Source organism: Centruroides vittatus, unplaced genomic scaffold (assembly GCF_030686945.1).
Source record: "Centruroides vittatus isolate TY-2023 unplaced genomic scaffold, ASM3068694v2 scaffold_861, whole genome shotgun sequence".
Taxonomy (NCBI): domain Eukaryota; kingdom Metazoa; phylum Arthropoda; class Arachnida; order Scorpiones; family Buthidae; genus Centruroides; species Centruroides vittatus.
In genome coordinates, this window is record NW_027122718.1 from 9,265,527 (window position 1) to 9,285,153 (window position 19,627).

The following is a 19,627-nucleotide window of genomic DNA, read 5'->3' on the forward strand; positions in this document are numbered from 1 at the left end:
AGCATAAATAAACATTGTTTTTTGTCGCCAGTGCCAGTGTTGACATGTCACCGCCATCGTATAAACATTAGATCAACTTAACATAAACAAACCCTTTGTCACCATCCACCTGCCTTGACATTACACGTCTCACCAAAGGACGGGCCAATCCCGAAATTGGCTAAACATCCTGTTTCTGGTGTGCAGTTGCCTTGGCTTGACTCAATCCACGGTTTATCCCCAGCTGTCTGGCAAGTCACCAGCTCTACTAATTTATTGACTGAGAAATATTCGGTCCTACCTCTGTCCTCTCCAGATGGTTTCAGTCTGCACTGGTCGAGATTCTGTCTTCTACAAGTGCAATTCTCTATACCTTTATACGATAATTCTCTTTCTAATTAATTTTCCACTCATCGAAAACGTAATTAATATTAAAAAAATACATCTTAAAATATTGAATTTGGGATAAATACGCAGCTCTAAATGCAATTTTTTGCAGATATAGTTATATAAATTAAACTTAAGTATTGTTTAAAGTATAAAAAAAATAAAGAAAAGTCGAATTCGTTTATTATAATTTGTAATAATTTCTAATTATAATTAACTTTAAAATTCTTTAAATTTTTAAATTTTAAGCAAATAAAGTGATTAAAACTGGTTATTTTTTTTTTACATATAAATGATATTTTTTATCCTTTAAACTTTTCCTCTCCCTTAAATTTAATGTTAAAATAACATACAGCATTGAATTAAAATTCAATTTTATGTATATTTTAGTGTAGAAATTTTATATTTTATATTATATTTTACTTAAAAATTTGTTAAAATTGTATTTAAAATCTAGTAAATATAAGTGCATTCGTTTTATAAAGAATTTTATTATAATAAAGGATTTTAATGTAAAGATTTCTATAATTTATAAACTTGATAAATATTCTATAATGTATTTTAGAAAATTAGCATTTATATACTTAATTATTTAACAATAAACACTATTTTAAAATTTATGTCTACTAAAAAGTACTTTAACAATAACTTAATAATGTAATTAAAGACACTACAAACAGTTGAAAGTACTGTACATTTTTAAACAATTTCAATTGAAAATAAATACATTGTGACAACGGGAATGTCGATTGTTGAAAGAAAACTAATAAATCTTATTATATAAAAACGAATAAATTAAAAAAAAAAATAAGATGTAATGTAACATTATATCATTTTATATATTTGAAATATAAATACTTTGATGGCATATTCCCGAACAATAATACTGATGCCAGAGACTAATAACATTATTATGATGTAAAAAGGTTACGCTCCCAGTTGCCCGAGGGATGTCAGTATTCTCTTCAACTCTTAAGTAAGGTCGACTGTTATTATAGAACTAGTCTTCGATGTATTCTACAGAACCTGTTTGACAGAGTCAGTTGACAAGTGTCCTGATGGCTAAGACACAAGTCAACGACACGGAACTAGGAGCAGATGAAGTGGCCACTTATCCCGTGCCTTTTTGGGGACGTCACGTTTATGGCCACTCTTCTACCCTCCATTTATTTCCATCTTCATTCTATTGACTTTTTAAAATATCTTTTTGCTTACATTTCTTCTGACCTTCGACACGTAAGTAAACACTATGTTTTCTTAAAATACAGTAAAAACTATTTTAAAAGTTCTACAGTACAATGAATGCATACTGATTGGTACAATGGAGTGTATTTTTAACATATACAGGAATGTTTTCAAAATTTAAGTATGCGATTTAAGAAAGAAAAATCCATTAAACTGTGACTCGAAGCAAATTTCACATCCCTTCAGCTATGATTATAAGACATATAACTCCAGTGTTTTGTTTCTTGTTGGTGAAAAGAAACAATTGATTGATGGATTGCATAGAATCTTATATTGATGAACAAGTAATCCGAACTGTCAAGGAATTATTACACAATTATTTTCCCCTTGTTATTATTATCGGACACGTCAATATTTCCAATCATTAATGGCACAGTTTTCCACATTGCAAAACATACGATTTTTGAAATATTTAAATCATATTTTACACCATTTAACAGCAATTTTTCTCATTAATATAAATATTAATAACTTTGAAATAAAGTGGGTGTTTTTTTTTTTCTTTTTATAATCTTCTTACATCATACAGACTAATCTTCTTCATTATATAAATCTGAAGAGGACGTTCTTTTGTTTTCTCAAACACATAAAGAGGGCAGATCTATAGTTAGTACAGGACAAGCAGCTAGACCTACATCAAATGTCAGTGTCGGCGTTCACCGGCATTAAGACCTGTCATTTATCATTCAGTTCCCAGGACCTGCTTGACAAGAAAATTTCCTAGCTAATAGTTTCCGTACAATTCTGTTCCTACTTTTCACAAGAATGAACTCTGTGACATTCTCATTGTAGCTAAGAGCAATCCGTTCGTCAAGCTCTTGAAGTGATGCACAATCGTCTGTCGTGACATCACACCTTTATAAACACGTGCCACTTTTTTTTTTATGTGTGATAGAAACTAGACGGATTGTACGAATACGTTTACGCTTTTTTTTTAGTTTGAGTACATTTATATTAATTTTACTAAAGTTAAGAGCGTGTTTAATGAGTTTAGCTTTTCTAAGTTAGTTAGTGACATTAAAAAAAAGGCATGTAAACGTAGTGTTTCGACGTGTTTTTGTTTCGTTTAATGAATAAAAAATGATAGTTTAGATCGTAATATATCGTTTAAGACCTTTAAATTAATAATTGAAAGGTTAAATTTTGCAGAAACAAATACTTTTCGGAGCCGTATATATTAAAAAAAAAAAAAATCCCATTGATCGTTTCCGCCAGACTAAACAATACAAGATGCTGTTGTTATAAATAACGTTAATGACGTGTTGCAAAGTTGTGAACCAAGACGTGCACCTCAGTTTAAAAACAACATGTCCTGTCGAAAGGCTAAGTGACAAAGTCTTGTCATTAAACATTCAGTCGAGCTGGAGACGAGGCAATGGGGCAAGGCGTAGAGACAGAGTTGTAATGAGCCATGGCTGGCACACTTCCCTCTCGCTTGCCTTTCCTTGTCGGATGTCTGCGACGATGAAAGGGCTCAGGCTCAAATGGACCGTTCCTGGGTCCAACCGGCACATTTGTCAAAGATGGGAAAATGAACTGGGACAGCTGCTTTTGTGTATTTCCCTTTTTGACTCGGTCACTTTTTTTTTCATCGCTATTTTCCTCACTATTCTTAAATTTAGCTACAAATTCAATAATTACGGATAGACAAATGGACAGACTACATAAATTTTATTCAATTATATATTATTCTCGACTAATTAATCAGAGGGAGGTGTAATTTTTAATAGGTGCTGATATTAATCATGTTGATGTGTTTTTTCCACGTCTCAGATCTTAGAAAGAATTTATTTTTCAAATAAAACACAAATCATAGTTAAGTTTTATTATAAATAAAGAAGAATTGCGTTAAATTTTAGCTATTTTCGTCTATAAAAACTTATAGAATTTCTTATATACTAGATTAAATTGAAAGAATATTTTTAGTAATCCATTTTGGACCCTCATACGTAATAAAATCTAAAATAATTTTAAATAATTAAAACTTTAAAAACAAATCTAAAGGTTTTATTTATAAACTTTGATCAAAATTTGTTCGAAGTCACTAAAATATAGAATTTCTCAACCGTTCCCACTTTTAGCTTATCGACAATGCGATTCACAATCTTTCTGGGAGTCGCGATCTACCGGTTGGGAAACCAATTAGTAAAAAAATATATATTTGTAGTTTATTTTCAATTACCATTCCTTATAACTTTATTCTTTTGTTATAATTAAGTATAACATTTTTTTCTTGTGAAAATATAATTAGTTTTGTAAATTATCTGGTCAGGGTGGTAGAGAAATATCGATTTAGTATCATTGTTACTTCGAATACAAACGAATTCAATATTTTGATTAGAATTTACACTTCAAGATTGATGAGTTTTTAAAGTATTTCAACTGTAAGTAGAAAATTTATTTATACTCGATCCATAAGAATCGCAAGAGGTTGAGTAATTCTCATAGGATATAAATCTATAAATAATCTTTTTAACAGTTTGGATCCAAAGGTGCTTTTGTATGAGAGTGGGGGTGGGATTTTAAAAACCAAGTTTCTTTCGGATAAATAATTTATAAAAATTTCTCTTTCGGCTCGTGTAATGTAGTTAATTTATTGTTATTTTCTATAAAGGGGAGGGGGTGGAGAACGTCAGTGAGATTTCCCTTGTTAAAGAAAAGTGCAGAAAATCCTCCTAGACAAGTGGAAGTAAGTTAATGGATGTATTGTCGACTACAGAGAATCAAATGGACAAAACAACGGTTGGAGAAATGTTCCCAGGGGCCCTCCGAATGACATTTTATGGGGAAGGCGAAAGGGGGCCACTCCATTTATCACAGGTGTGGGCCAGGTAATTCCACGTTCATGACGTGAACCTAATGACAAATAGTCGATCAGACGACTGACAATTATGTGTCGCCTCGATATTATTGAAAGACGTGGTTAGGGGCAAAAATCGTACGAATTTATCTATGCAACTTAGCCCGAGGTGAGTTCAATAACTGTTAAAAAACAATGCAAATCCAGTTCAACGATGTCAATACAATATATTCTCTATATTATCCTCGCTTCTTTGTTATAGAGCCTAAGGTGTTTTCTCTCTATCCCGTTTTAACCGTTTTTGCCTCCAGAAAAACAAAGTGGGACTTCGTTGCAGTTTAATTTGCCACGTATGACCTATAGGTCACAGGTAGGGACCGTCTCAATAACGGAATGTCGGTGAATTTGAAGTGATGAGTTATCGCTGGCATGCTAGCTCCCGGCCATTTACATCATTTAACTGACAACTCGTGACGTCAAAATAGTTAAAAAAATATTTTCTCGCTTATTGTTTCATCTAGAATTTATGGGCATACATTCGCCAACATTTATACCCCGTAGAAAATTCGGGTTGCTTCAAAATAACTTAATTAAAGTTAGTTTTCGAGTTACATACAAGTCAAATTCGCATTTTTACAGCTTATTCTTACAAGAAAACTACGAAAATATTATAGGAAAATGGCACAAAACAATAAAATTAGCCTATTTAAACAGCTTCGAAGAGAATACAAAATATTTTTTTTTGTCCCGAATTCTTCCATTTATGTTAAGCAATTTTAGGAAGGAACGTATAGAAATTGTTAATTAAGAGTTTGCTCTCCCCAAAATATAGTTGAAAGTTTTCCTTTTTCTGTAGATTAATTGCTTATCCTTCTTAATGCTGTCTCATAAACTGACTTCGGTACTTGTTATTTTCTGTTAATATAATTATGGCAAAGTAGAAACTCTCCAAAGAACAGTTGCACCAAGTGAAAGGAAGGATGCTGTAGACATTTACAGTGAACAGAAGCTAGAAAATCTATTCTTAAATAAGTACACGAGATAAAGAAATTAGTCTGGGCTGCAAATTGTGAGTCTCTATGGTTTAGACTGAACACAATCCGATAAACGTCAACTAAATTCCATAGTGTACTTTCAGTGCAGAAACAATTAAGATAATTGTGAAAATGAAAGTCTTGGCAGTATTTAATTATAATGTAATTAAAGGGACGTCTTTATCCTTTCATCTGAAGACACTACGTTGCAGACTTCAATTAAAATTTGATATTTTAAGTTCATAGTTTATCCCTCGGATTCTGTTTATGTAGGATGGGTTGTAGCCTCAAGCAAAATTATAAACAGCTATGAATAAGCCGTTATTATATTGAAAATATTAATTCAAATATTGATGATACTGCATTAGTTATCATAGAAACCCGTTATGTTTAAATAGATAATGGATATAGCCCACTTTATCAGATCAATCTCGTTTTATATAGGTGATTCTATAATAAATGCCGAATAAACCAATGAATAAATTAGAATCTATAATATAAATAAATTAAAAAAAAGAAGAAGAATAAGAATAAGGATATACTTTTTAGATTGAGATAATAAGAAAAGTGAGTGGCAAATCTATCATTTTTTTTTATTTACAACTTTATATAAATAACCTGTTTTTCCTACAGTTAATATTAAATGATACACCCAACTTACCTGTAATATGTAACCTCGAGCATAATCTTCATACGTCCAACCAAAGCCGTGTAATACTTGCAACACTTCTTCATGCTGCAATACACTAAACAGTCTATCCAGAAGAATTTTTAACCTTATAGGGATAGCTTGTGTTCCATAAAGCATGAGAGAGGCAATGTCGAAGGCAATACTAGGTTGCACTAACTCTACCTGATGACAATTATAAAGATGACGAAAACCGAGTTTATCCAGGGCTGAAATAAAAGAGGAACATATATTTATCTACTAAAATATATTTAAAAAAAAACAACTTAATGTTTATCTAAATTAAACATAGAATACAATAGCTCCACGTGTAATCGCCCTTTAAAAAGATGCAAAATTCTGGTTTCAGATCCATCAAAGATTCCAACATTTCAACAAATATTATTACTTTACGAGTTGAATAAGAGAAACAATAGTGATGTTAAATACAGAGTTAGAGTGACAACTACGAACTGACCCAATAGTTAAAGATAGGGTGCAGACAGCTAAAAAGAAAATCCCTCTACCCAGATGGGAGGTCCTGGAAGGGAATACATAGTAATTAAGCAATTGGGAAAAACGTGGTTCTACCAGTTCTAATAATAGCTTCCTAGAGATGGTTAAACGACTTGATGTAGATCGATGGACGTTGTTACAACTGATTGTCCATTGTCCGACGCCATTCGCTTCTGGACATTGGATAACTAAAGACAAAAGTCGTCTGTACCTCAAAAACAACTGACTTTACTCAGGTTTGCTCTTAGACATATGTCAACAAGCTAAGGTAGAGAAGAACAAACAATCCCTTTGTTATTTATTAATATAGAATTGATAATGAAACAACTTCCAGAGATGTGTTACAGAGCGAAAGGACATATTTGAAAATCGACCATTTAATACACACACACGCAAAAAAAAACAATATAAAGTTTTATTTTATTTTATAAACTATAAATAGAAACATCATTAAATAACTTAAATAAATAGGACTAAACAAAGTCGACTTTTCTGCTTTGTTTTAAGAATTCTGTGTATTATTAATTTTTAAAATGTTCTTTTATAAGAATTCTTTATTTTATCCACTTTTTAAGTAGAATAAGCACAATAAACACTTTTTTTTTTATAAGCTTACATCAATTTGTATACTAAAACACGATATTTCAAAGCCGAGAAAACCGTTAAATCTTTAAAAATAATAAATTAAATTGTGTAAAAATGTAACCTGTTTTTATAAAATTTATTAAAATTAGTTAAATTTTTATAACGTTGGAAGAGAGAGTTGCACGTTAAAATCGGTTTAAAGAAAGATGAATGGGGATTTTTTTATCACCATATCCAATATTTGTTTAAATTCCGTGATTAAATAGAAACTCGCTAGTTTTTATTTATGATATAAAGCATTTGTAACCTATTGTACCTCAAATGCCAGAGAATAATTAGTCTGACAAAAGGTATCTGTGTAAACTATTGCCTAATTTTCTGTATGACCTCAAATACATTCGTGACATTCTATAGCTCACGTTCATCGTCACGCGTGATAACATGACAAATAGCGTCGGGAATATTCTATTGGATAAGGAGATTTTACACGATGGATCAGAGGTCATTCATGCACCTGTACTGCTGTATAATGAGAACTGGCGACTGCAATATCGTGACAGTCCATTTGTAGGGGGTTCGGAAGTCGTGACAAGGTGCATCCCACCGATCACTTTTCCGATAAGAGGACAGTCCCCGGAACAGCGAGAGCAGGGGTGGCACCGGGTCTATAAAACAAAAGGGAAGGCCTCAGGAAAAGCAGCGGCCTTTCTAAAGGCTGACTTGTCTGTTGTCCGTGACTGCCGACGGGTGTGAAGAGGGGCCCATCACACCCAACTTAATCCCTCCCTTTTTTTCTCTTCCTCCCTCTCAAAAATCATGGTCAACCTTAACAGAGGCCCATCTAACACTTCATAACCTGGTCTCATTTGAACGAGGCGTTTGTCAGCTGACGGGTCTCTTATGTTATTTGGGTGTTTTTATGACTATGAGCACTTACTAAAGTTCTTATATCTCTATAATTACGCAATATTGACTTTATGCAGTGCGTGCGAAAGAGAAAAACACAGTATTCGAGAATTTTAAAATTAATATATGTATAATGAGCCTCTTAATCCTCTTACATTTAAAAACGACGGTTCTTTAACAATTTATACGAATTAAATCTCCTTAGAAACGATAAAATTACATAATTTAAGTATAATATTATTTAAAATATGATTTTTATGTTCCTATAGCGATTAAGTTTGATTTAACTTATGGCTGAATGTAAAGCTTTTATACAGTTGGAGTGCATTATTACTGTCTGGAAATGAAAAATGGAACAACCTTGAATTCACGACATCCCACATAAAATAGGAGACTGACATCCCGCTGGACAGTCACTTTAGTCTTAAAGTCTATCATTAGTTTGGCATCCCAAAATGGTTGCATAGTAAAATCACGGGGTCCCGTTTCATCTCTATCGTCTCATATATCACTGCCACACGTCTAAGCCCCGTTTCTACGGTTATTTCTCTTGTAGCTCTCTAAACAGCGGTCACCATCACCGAACCGAGTACGCTGGACCCGGAGCCAAAGTCCATTAGGATGTGCTGGATGCCAACAATGGAACCGGGCCCCAAAATTACAGGGTTGGTGACAGTGGCCGCAAGCTAGACAACGTGGCAGTGACCCAGGGTCAGCCGAGTGGACTCGACAGGGCAGACTATCGAAAGAGACCTCCCGAGGCCCCTAAGAACATCGAGAGGTCCTGCTGCACCCACTACAACAATGCAACTATCTCCGTCACACTGCATCAGGACACAATTTATCATGAAATATCTCCTATGGCCACGCCCTGTAGCAACCACTAGATGCGTTGCGAGGAGCCAAAGAGAAGAAATGAGAACTATCAGATGAACTATCTATCATAATACAGAATATTGAAAACGCCTATACACCTATATTTGGGGCGAGAGAATCATACGAGACATATATTAATATTGTATCAATCATTAAATAATCATTCTACAGCAACATAATCCTTAATTTCTATTAGTTTACTTAAGTTTACTAATAAAACAATATCCCACCTGTAGAGAAAATACGGTAAAGAAGAAACGGGGTCTTTGGCATTAATAATTTTTAAACATTATACTTCACGTAATTAAAGCGAATCTGGTACATCCCTCGATGTAATATATCGGCCATGAAAATCGTAGTTTTGACCCTTCCCTCTCACCCCGGGGCGTGCAGCCGCCCCCTCCCGATCGGAACATCCCACACCGGAAGTACCCTGCGGTCTTTGGGCACAGGTGATATATTACAGTAAGATAGTGGGGAGAAGAGAACATTAAATAGAAGGTCAATATGGATACTGACACCCCGGTGAGTTTCCTAGCTGATGTAACGAAGTGAGGAATCATTTCAAGCTTCCTTCTCATCTCTCTTTAATGAAACCCCAGTAACCTACGACTCAGGAAAACTATCAAAAACTAACAAATAACCTGACTCTAGCCATAGGCCCTGCCTATCCGGAAATGCTTTTAACTACCAAGAAATTTAGATATTTGTAAATTTTCGTTACAGACTTCGGATGAATTGTTTCAGATTATGATATAAATTTCAAACGCACTTCAGATTGAGATAATGTTTACTCAACTGACATATCGCAGGAAATCTGCGTTTAGTCAAACGTTTTAAGCGGGGTACATTGTCAAATACTACTCACGTACAGTGTAACTTTGTTAGGTGTGTAATCTGTATTCCCGCAGGCGTGCCTCCCAGCAGGATGTTAACTTCATTAATTAGTTGGTAGGGTGAGATCGATTAAGTACACTTCAACACCAAACGTCTTGATGTATAGCTGCAATTTAGCATTGTATCAATCGTCTTTCATTTTCATTTCTCAGAAATTATAAGATACAATGTTTATAATTCTATTTCCAAGAATATTCCGTGTGATACGATGTAGAAATTATTCACATTCTAGCAATTATCTTCCATGTTTAGTTTCCTCGACGTCTCTATATCAAAATGTATGATAGAAAGTGGAGGAAGTCAAGCTGTAGGTGCACATTTGCTGACATTCCTAACCCATTTCTACGCACTCGCAGCTCATTTACAAAGTGTTAGAACCACAAAATCTACTTGAAAAACATATTCTTCTACATTCAATACTCACATATTAATGTTTAAATGCGTATAAATTATAGGCTGTTTATTAGACTTTAAATACCGCAATTAAGAAAATTGATAGAGATACATAATTTGTGTAAGAAAATCATCAAAGAAAACGTTAAAAGTTATCAAAATGTTTGTGTAAAAGTTTGTTGGAGTTCATTAGATTGGTTTTGTTATAACAATAAAGAAACAAGAAGCGGTTCTAGTGATGTTACAACACAAAAGACCCGACAAGTGACATAGGAGGCTACTGTCATCTAGCAATACACAAGCAGTACTTTGTCCATGTCGAAGTTCGAGGACCTCCCGGGTTCCATTGTCGGAAGACTGTTGTAACATCGAACGCCGACACATCTATCACCATAGTAATAATGTGTTCCACTGACACGAACACCGATGTTTAAGTGTTTGCTGTCCGGTGGTCAATTTGTTGTCACAGTCGGGGTTCATCCGTAATCATTGATGAACTCGTAACGCTATGGATTTTTTCTCATTTTTTTCTCGTCGCTACCAATTTATAAATTAATATTCCCGGTGATTTATAATATATTTTCTTATTTTAATTCAACAGAAGTGATTCTTTTGTAAAGAAAATATATGAAGAGTGTATAAAAAAATAGGCCTATACGAGCCTACAATACTTCCTTCGGATAAGATAACAATGGCGCTTGATTCCAAATTAGTTACAAAAAAAATCATTTTACAAAAATAATTATTTAGAAATTACTTAAATTAGAATAAATATAAATTATTCTTCTTTATATTATAAAATTTTAACCATAAATTTCTAAAAAGGAGGGGGAAAAAACATTAAAATTAATGCTTTTTTTATACGTTAAATTCATAATTACAGCTTTCATTTTTGTATTTAATTAAGCGTTATTACATGATATAAGACGATAGAACTATAATATAATGATTGTGTTTTTCGTTTTCTCGCGTTAAAGGTGGTGACATTTTCTACCAGCGACTTGGTCATTCGTTCTAACTATGACCAATAGTAACCAAGGAAGAACTGTTAACAGAAGGTGTTTCAGTTTTAAAATTTCGCTGGATGAAAATATTTTTTTATGAAATAAAAAGACAGTCGCCTCCAAAAAATAATTTTTAGTGGATCACCATTTATTTCCTTACATTGTTCAAGAATAAAAACTTTAGGACGACCCGACCTTCCTTTTTAGGCTTCACGGCCGTCCAGGAAACAATTCTAAAAACACAGGAAAAACTCCAATTAAAATTATAAAAATTTTTTTTTTTTTTCGAATATTGGAATTGGTAACCTTACGACGTCTTGAGTTGCATCCATGACTTCCAGTCGGGATTTTCGGACCTTATATCCACTTGTAAATTTGCGCTGTAAAATGTAGATTATCTTGTCCTCCCTCTGGCGGCGAATTTATAATATTAAAATATTGCAGAGGGAGGACAAGATAATCTACATTTTACAGCGCAAATTTACAAGTGGATATAAGGTCCGAAAATCCCGACTGGAAGTCATGGATGCAACTCAAGACGTCGTAAGGTTACCAATTCCAATATTCGAAAAAATTTTTATAATTTTAATTGGAGTTTTTCCTGTGTTTTTAGAATTGTTTCCTGGACGGCCGTGAAGCCTAAAAAGGAAGGTCGGGTCGTCCTAAAGTTTTTATTCTTGAACAATGTAAGGAAATAAATGGTGATCCACTAAAAATTATTTTTTGGAGGCGACTGTCTTTTTATTTCATAAAAAAAAAAAGAAGGTGTTTTCGTCTTTCATATCGTAAAAGTGAGAATTGGATAGAAACTACTTTAACACCGATTACTTCAGTAACAAAATCATTAATGGAACCTTACAAATTTCGTTTATAATTAAAAATAATTCTAATAAATTCGTTCATTGTATACACACATGTGTTAATAAGATAGAGAAGATGGAGAGTAAAAGAAAAAAAAATAGATGAAAATATTAAGGAAAAAAAAACTGTATTATAAAGATTTTTCCATAAATATTCAGTTAATATAATAATTGTAAAAGTAATATTTTTCCTATAAGAGAAATATGGTGTTTTATTGACGGATGGTAACCTAATGGCAACTACATATGTGATGTGTAGCGGTCGAGTTTTTAATATCGTCTAACTCCCCGTTACCATGGCAATAAGAGGAGGTTGATTGGTAGCTAAACTGTTTCAAGCCAATAAAAGTGGATCAAAAAGGCACCAAGCTTCTCCAAGAAAAATAATCTCACATAATAAGGAAATTCTCCAACACCGTATTCATTATACGACAGAAAGTATTTTTGACTATAAAATTGACAAAATTATGATATTTAAATGTGTAAGAAGTGTACATATTTAGCTTACAATTACTTGTAAATTAAATTATTTTGGTATTAGGTACGGTATTTAAGATAAAATTCAATAATTGGAATTTAAATATTTCCAAATTTATTCACTTCCTGAAAAAAATAAAATAAAATAAAAAAAATATATATATATTAATTTAAAAAGGTAACACAAATTTAATAACTGTTTAATAAATTAAGAACAGGTTTTTTTTTCATAGAGACTACAAATATAATTAGAAAAAAAGCGATGCCTTAGGACTTCTCAAGGTCTACTAATGAAGATGAAGTCTTGGTGGAAAATTTGAGGAAAAAAAAAAATTTAATGAAATACAAGGATTTTGAAGTTACGATTAATTACTTAAAGTTAAAAAAAAACTCGGTCTTTATAAGAAATAAAAACACGAAGATCGATAAGCCGCAGACCCTATGCTATTCTAATTAACAGTTTAGTTGATCTCATAAGAGTGTGAATTGCCAAGTATTGCCATAACGAGTCCACAAGGATTAATTTCGTCAGAACGTTGGCAATACGATGAAGTAAGTATTCCACCAATCATCTTTGTAACTTTATTAGCTACTGACTAAACATGTTGTATTTTTATGAGAAAAATCAACTTGTATACTACGTATGTACACTTCCTATAGGATAAATTCCAAATTTGTAGAAGAGTAACGATGACCTTAACTAGTTTATTAATATTCTTGAATATGATAGACCTTGTATGTTAAATAAGATGAAATACATTTAAATACAGACTGATCTACGTATAAGAACAAACCACGGGTTATGCAAATTACAGGTTATAGGTTTGCAATTAGTAATGTGAACAAGCTATTAGGTTTTTTTTAAAAATATATATTAAGAAATTAAACAGTAAGTTGCAATAACTCAATCATCGATTGCACAATAACTAATGGTAAAACAAATACTATACTATACAGAGTCTAAACTAGTCACACAAAATGATGTAGATTAGGGACTACAAAATCATACTATAAGCTGTATAATATTTAATGACGTTAGACCCGTATAAAATATATTGTTATAATAGAGACTACAAACTATAAAAAGTGTAGGCCAAACTGTAGAGTATACTAAAAGCACTATTAACAAACTGTAGGCAGCTCTTATGATCCTCTCTGTATAAACGAGACGTTATAAGTACTGGATCATATTTATCAGATTGATTAACCGAGTCATTTTTATCAATTGTTCTCAATTAAGCAAGTAAATTTAATTAAATATTATAGAGTAGTTTGGAAACTTTAGTTTTTCTAAAGCATTTAAGAGTTGAGTTTGAAAAGTTGAGCCACCACTCGTGTTGCTGTCGTTGATTGATGGTAAGAAAGTGTCGTGGCATGTCTGTAAGAGAGAAGCTTGCCCTATGTTGCCACTGTGACAAATTGTCTCCAACATATCTCTGTCATTTCTACCATTCTTCTCGATCGGAGGTCCATTTCCCGACCGTGCGAATTTGTTTATTTGTCACCTGCGAGAAGTTCTCGCAAACAACTTGATGAACTTTCGTCATGATGAATGTTCACCTCACAATGTCTGTATGTAGCGATCCATTTCTCCCTCGATACCATCTAAACAATCTTGAATAAAATCGCATTCCCTTCAAGATTTTTCGATTAATTCTTGAATTTTTCTTCAAACAAAACAACGTTTGTTATTTTTGTAAAGAATTATTTTAAAAACTATTTTTAACATCGATATAAATTATTTATATATTTTAAGCATAATTATATAAAGTAAATTTAGAATATCGAACGTGGACAGTGAAATTTTGATCAAATTCAATTTGTTAACTTGATTACCGAAACATATTACCTATCAATTTTACCAAGAAAATAAGAAATTTCTTTAAAATTAAGGATAATTTCGCTTGTAATTTTCATAGAATAAAATTATAAAACTGAAAAACATTATTAAAAAACAAATAAGATATTTTAATTCTTATAAATTTGAACTGATACAACAAATTGTGTAATGTAAATATCAAGATGGAGGAATCAATAACGAAGTTATGATCAAGAGTATAATATTATATTAATTAATAACATAACTATTAACATTTTTAAAATATATTTTAATTAGTTGACAATCATTTTATATATATATATATATTAGAATCCATAGGAAGGAGATAAATAGATCTTCTGAAAGGAGTACCCCATTTTTAGTTTAAAAAAATTCTTTTTCTCTGTTTATATTCGAATTAAAAGCGAAGATTTTTCCAAATAATTATTTTTTACGAAACATATTAAGTTTTACAATAGTTTAACTGTATTTATAACGTAAAATTAAATTTATTTATAGGAAATAAGGAAAACTTTAACGTTGGCCTTGATAAATATACATACACTTGGAAGGTTTTCCTCCCTTTAAATGTCTATAGATTTGTTAATATATCGCTTTTAATTGAAGATTAATGTCAAAAAAATATTTATATATTTTTTTGACATTTATAAAAATAATATATTTATAATATTTTAATAAAATAAAAAAATATTTCTATAATTTTAGAATAATGAGTAAAAACTCATCGTCTTTTTAAATACAGTTTCAATGTGTTTAGACGACTTAATACAGCGAAGAAAATTCTTGTAAATATAAAATTATATTATTAGTTAATAATTATCTTAATATTTTAAATAATCGTTATTTTATTTTAAAAAAAATCATCGTTTTTTTACAGTTTCTAAAAACCGTAAGCGGGACTTTATACAAAAGCGAAGACATTCAACAAGACTGTTGTCGCAACTACAACTATCTGGCAGAAGAAATTAGTCAAACAGCGGGTTTGCGGAAAATAGATCGAGTTTGAATTTTAAATTTGGCAATAAATGTCGATGGTATACACATACTGTTCTGGCTTTACGATCTTTGGCACTAGTTCACTACATGGTGTCTTTAACGAAGGGGGCTGCTACCCCACGGAGATATCTCCCACTGTTAGGACAGACAGGGTAAACAAGAGGGACAGAAACGTCGTATGGATTAAACAGCAGACACACCACCTACCATTGGGAATATAACAGCGGTCTGACTAATCTTCGATGACCTAAGGTCGCATCAGATTCTGTCCTGCAGACAGGTTCTGTCACATATTCGGATTTTATCTTTTTTTTTTTTTTTTTACTCCCCTTCGACGATTAACCTCGGTTTGTAAAAGTCCTATCTATAATCAGATTAAATTGCAGCTCTTATTTATAATGTTTTTTGAACAATTGTCGTCTTGATGATACCTGAAGGATGACAATTGTTCTGTGCATTACAAGAAGATAATTTAAATTCTTTATATATATATTTTTTCACCTTGAAACATGGAAGAAGATACAAGAATTTAAATTTTCTTTCATAAAATTGATGCTGATCTTTGCTTGTCTTCTATAATAGTGCTGATTACAAGTGAAGAATCTTCTTGGAATTCTCTTTGACGATATTAATTTTTCTCTTATAAAAGAATAAAACTTAAAAATTGAGTTAAATATTTGAAAAATAAAAGTAGAGAAAGAGCAAATCTTGTATTTCGCACATTTAGAGAGAATCGAGGTTTTAATGAAACAGATTTAACAAAAATATAAAATATTTTAATGATGAAAATTTTAAAGTTTCAAACTTCATTCTAAAAAAGAACATATTTGGTTAAATGCCAAAAAAATTGTTTCCTTTTTAATTCCATTAAAAGAAATTATTGTATAAAAGGAAATTAAAAATAGAAAAGAACGTGTCTTAATAGTTACAGAAGAAACTTTTATATTACTTTTGATATAAAACTATAATTTTAGATTTATTTCTAATGTAAAATTATTAATATAAATTAATTAAAAGTATAAAATATCGACTTTTAAATGTATTTTTAAATTAATTTTTTTTTATTCTTTTCTTTTTCCTGTAAAAATGTAATCATAAAAATGCAATCTATTAGCATAAGGCAAACACTTAAAGAGTGAATGAGAATTTTTGATTGACATTTGAGGTTCACGGATTTCACGTGATTAGATTAGAAGCATTCTTAATTATAATGTACGGGGTCCAAATAAAATTAATTAAAAAAAAAGAAAGAAAACCTAAAGAACAAGCTCTCATTTGTTTAACATTTCTTTCTAGAATGATAATGAAATGAATTGTAACAAACTCGATTCGACCTCATTATGGCTTTCGGTGCATAATGATGAGCTAAAACTGACAATAACTTAACTCACTAATGATTATCCTTTAACAGTAACCTAGAGGTAGGAAAGTTTTTCAGGAGGTAACCGCGAGTAATTTTTGGTTGTTTGAATGTAATTTCATTTACTTGGGTTATAAGAAACGTGAAAGGTCTAGCTACTTGTGATTACATCTTTATTTGTGATTACTGCTTTTCAAAAAAGAAGCGAGAAGAAAAAAAAAATAGTAGTAGTAGATGTGTCCGGAAGAACGTAATGCGGTCATTGAGGCGCTTCGAGAATAGTCGTAAAATCGTTGGCTTATCTCCTCTTAAAGGGTTGTTATCTACAATGATTTGTAGCCAAGAGTTTTTGACACAACGTCTCCAGATTAATTACACGTAACAGAAGTATTTTAGTACCTTCTACCTTAGGGAGTGAGAGAATGCGCTGATTTCTTCATCTCGTTTTGTTGTAATGGAACTAACGTTAAAAAGAAAAAAAAAATGGTAAAAAATGAAGTGGAAATGAAGAATTCGACACACACACACACACACACACAAGAAAAAGGTAATGCAAATGAGAATTTCATAAATTCGTCTATCTCTCTCTCTCCTCTCTCCTGAACAGAATTCCTGTTCTTTTTTATGTATGTGTGTGTATGTGTGTATGACCCAGTTCAAGGTTGTGTGACAGTGGAAATGTTCGAGATCGTCGTAATGGTTTGTAAAAAGTCAACAAAACTGAATTATGCAATTACAAGTATTAGCTGTCACGATTTGATTATTAATATTAGCAGTATCTATAGGGTATTGTTACACGAGGTTCTTCCAGCTGTCTATGCGCGTTAGTGAAGAAATCCGCCTCTTCCCTTAGGCAAAGAGTCTTGGTTCCGGGACGAAGACGTTTGGCCACTTTCCTCCGCTCCCGCCCCTACATCTGGTTGTCGTGACAAGATGAGATCCGAGCGCCAGATACCACACCTCGCTCCACTGGGTTCTGATAAACATCGCACGCGGGCCTTTTTTTCTCTCTTCTCTACAGAATGGCGTCTAATTGTAAGTCCCGGTCTCTACAGAAGATGAAGAGAAGGGGGAAAGCCGAGAGATGACCAATAGCCATCTTCTGTCAAGACTTGGAATTTGACAATTGTAGGGTCCAGTCTGTCCTTAAATTGTCTCGCTCAGTCTTCCTTTTGATCGTTGCCTTTAAAAATGTCGATACATTACGTGTTGGGGTGATGAAAATCAAGTGTATACAACTATAAATGCTTCAAGAATTCTGTTCCCTAATACTAGGTTTTAAACATAAGCTTACACCTTAACATAAATTCCCTTCTGCATTAATTAACTAAACCAATGCGAATATTAAAGTTAATATCCAATTTAAAGTGTTCATTATAATAGGAATTTTACTAGTAAGTTATTAAGTGTGTAAAGAAACAAAAATTAATACTTTTAATAACATTTATCAGCAACAAACTTGAATTTTTATAAGTATTATCTCCTGTAAAAATTCGTGTTACTAATATTAATTAAGTAGCCCATAAAGTAAATTTATTAAAACGTTTAGTTTAAAAGATTTTCAACTGATAAACTCGCATTGAAAAACATGTTAAAAATTAAAAATTTATAAAATTTATAACGCGATAACCTATTACTAACAGTAAATAATTAATCAAATATACATAAAATTAATGTTTTAAAGACTTTTCTGAAGTTAGAAAAGGCTAAAAAACGTTGTAAGAATAGTGAAATCTTCATAACTGATAAGTCCTTATATAATATTTTTAATTAAAATTAATTTTAGCAATTCACATTGCATACAATTCCGAAATTTTTAGTGTTGTATTTACATATAAAGCATTCGTTAGAGTTAAATTAACGTAGGCCTATCGATACACGATAACAATTAATTAAGCTCGGAGTTTTTTTTTTATCTCGGATATTTGCATTAATTAACTAATTAAAATTAATTGAGGCATTTTAATATCAATTAAGTTTCGCACATATAACGTTGCTCCAATTCCTTTGAATAAAAACTTTTGTGTGACTGAATGAGCGAGCATATTAATCATTAAATTGTGTTTTAGAGTAAATTTTTATCTTTGATCAATAAATAAAAATATCATACGACTTTATCTATTCATCTACTGTACATAGTTATTGTAAACGTGATCGGGATCATGTTTAAACAGGAATAGTAGGGTTGTAAAATACTAACAAGTGTGATAGGCTACCGGTGGAATATATCCTAAAAACAATGCCTTTATCACATGAATGATTGTTCTAGTTCGTTCCAAGGATCGAAAGAAGGTCGACCGCATCTCTTTCAAGTTTGTTGTTCCCCTTTATACAATGAAAATCGAGATGCTACAGTTATTTTTGCCCTGGAAACGATCTCGAGTCTCCAAACGTCAGAGTCACGCAGGGCGTCCCTGAGTTCGCCCTATCTGTCTACGCCCCACCCCACCCACATGAAAAATAGTCAGCATTTCCGTGTTCGGCGTAACCCTTTCTCGTGTTTAGATCTCTTCTAGATAGTCTATAGTTGATTCCCTGCTATGTCTGACCTGTCGTTGCCCTGCCCCACCTCTCCGGTTTTGGATCGATTTACGTTTTGAAAAACTCTTTGTTCTTAAAATTGGATTGTTGTTTATCAATAATCCATTGCTCTTTTTTTAAATTAAAAAAAATATTACACAACTCGGATAATTGAAAAAAATCTTATCGTGCATTGAAGAAATCGAATATATAATATAGATAATAAGGAAGAAATTCGATCGTCACGTGCGTATTCGTTTCCGACATTTGTCATTTTTTGGGGGG

At 32.0% G+C, this 19,627-nt stretch overlaps 2 protein-coding genes across 4 annotated transcripts in view; one reads left to right on the top strand and one right to left on the bottom strand.

Moving 5' to 3' along the window:
* The window catches only part of LOC136989954 (zinc finger protein basonuclin-2-like), a 117,883-nt gene that overhangs the window by 4,548 nt on the left and 93,708 nt on the right, over window positions 1–19,627 (bottom strand). For all 3 annotated transcript variants that reach the window (XM_067288262.1, XM_067288261.1, XM_067288263.1), the window contains one exon: window positions 6,107–6,342. In XM_067288262.1, coding sequence (XP_067144363.1) covers window positions 6,107–6,342 — 236 coding nt within the window. The remainder of the gene's footprint in view (window positions 1–6,106; window positions 6,343–19,627) is intronic.
* Window positions 1–19,627, top strand: part of LOC136989963 (microcephalin-like) — a 305,005-nt gene that overhangs the window by 711 nt on the left and 284,667 nt on the right. The window lies entirely within an intron of this gene.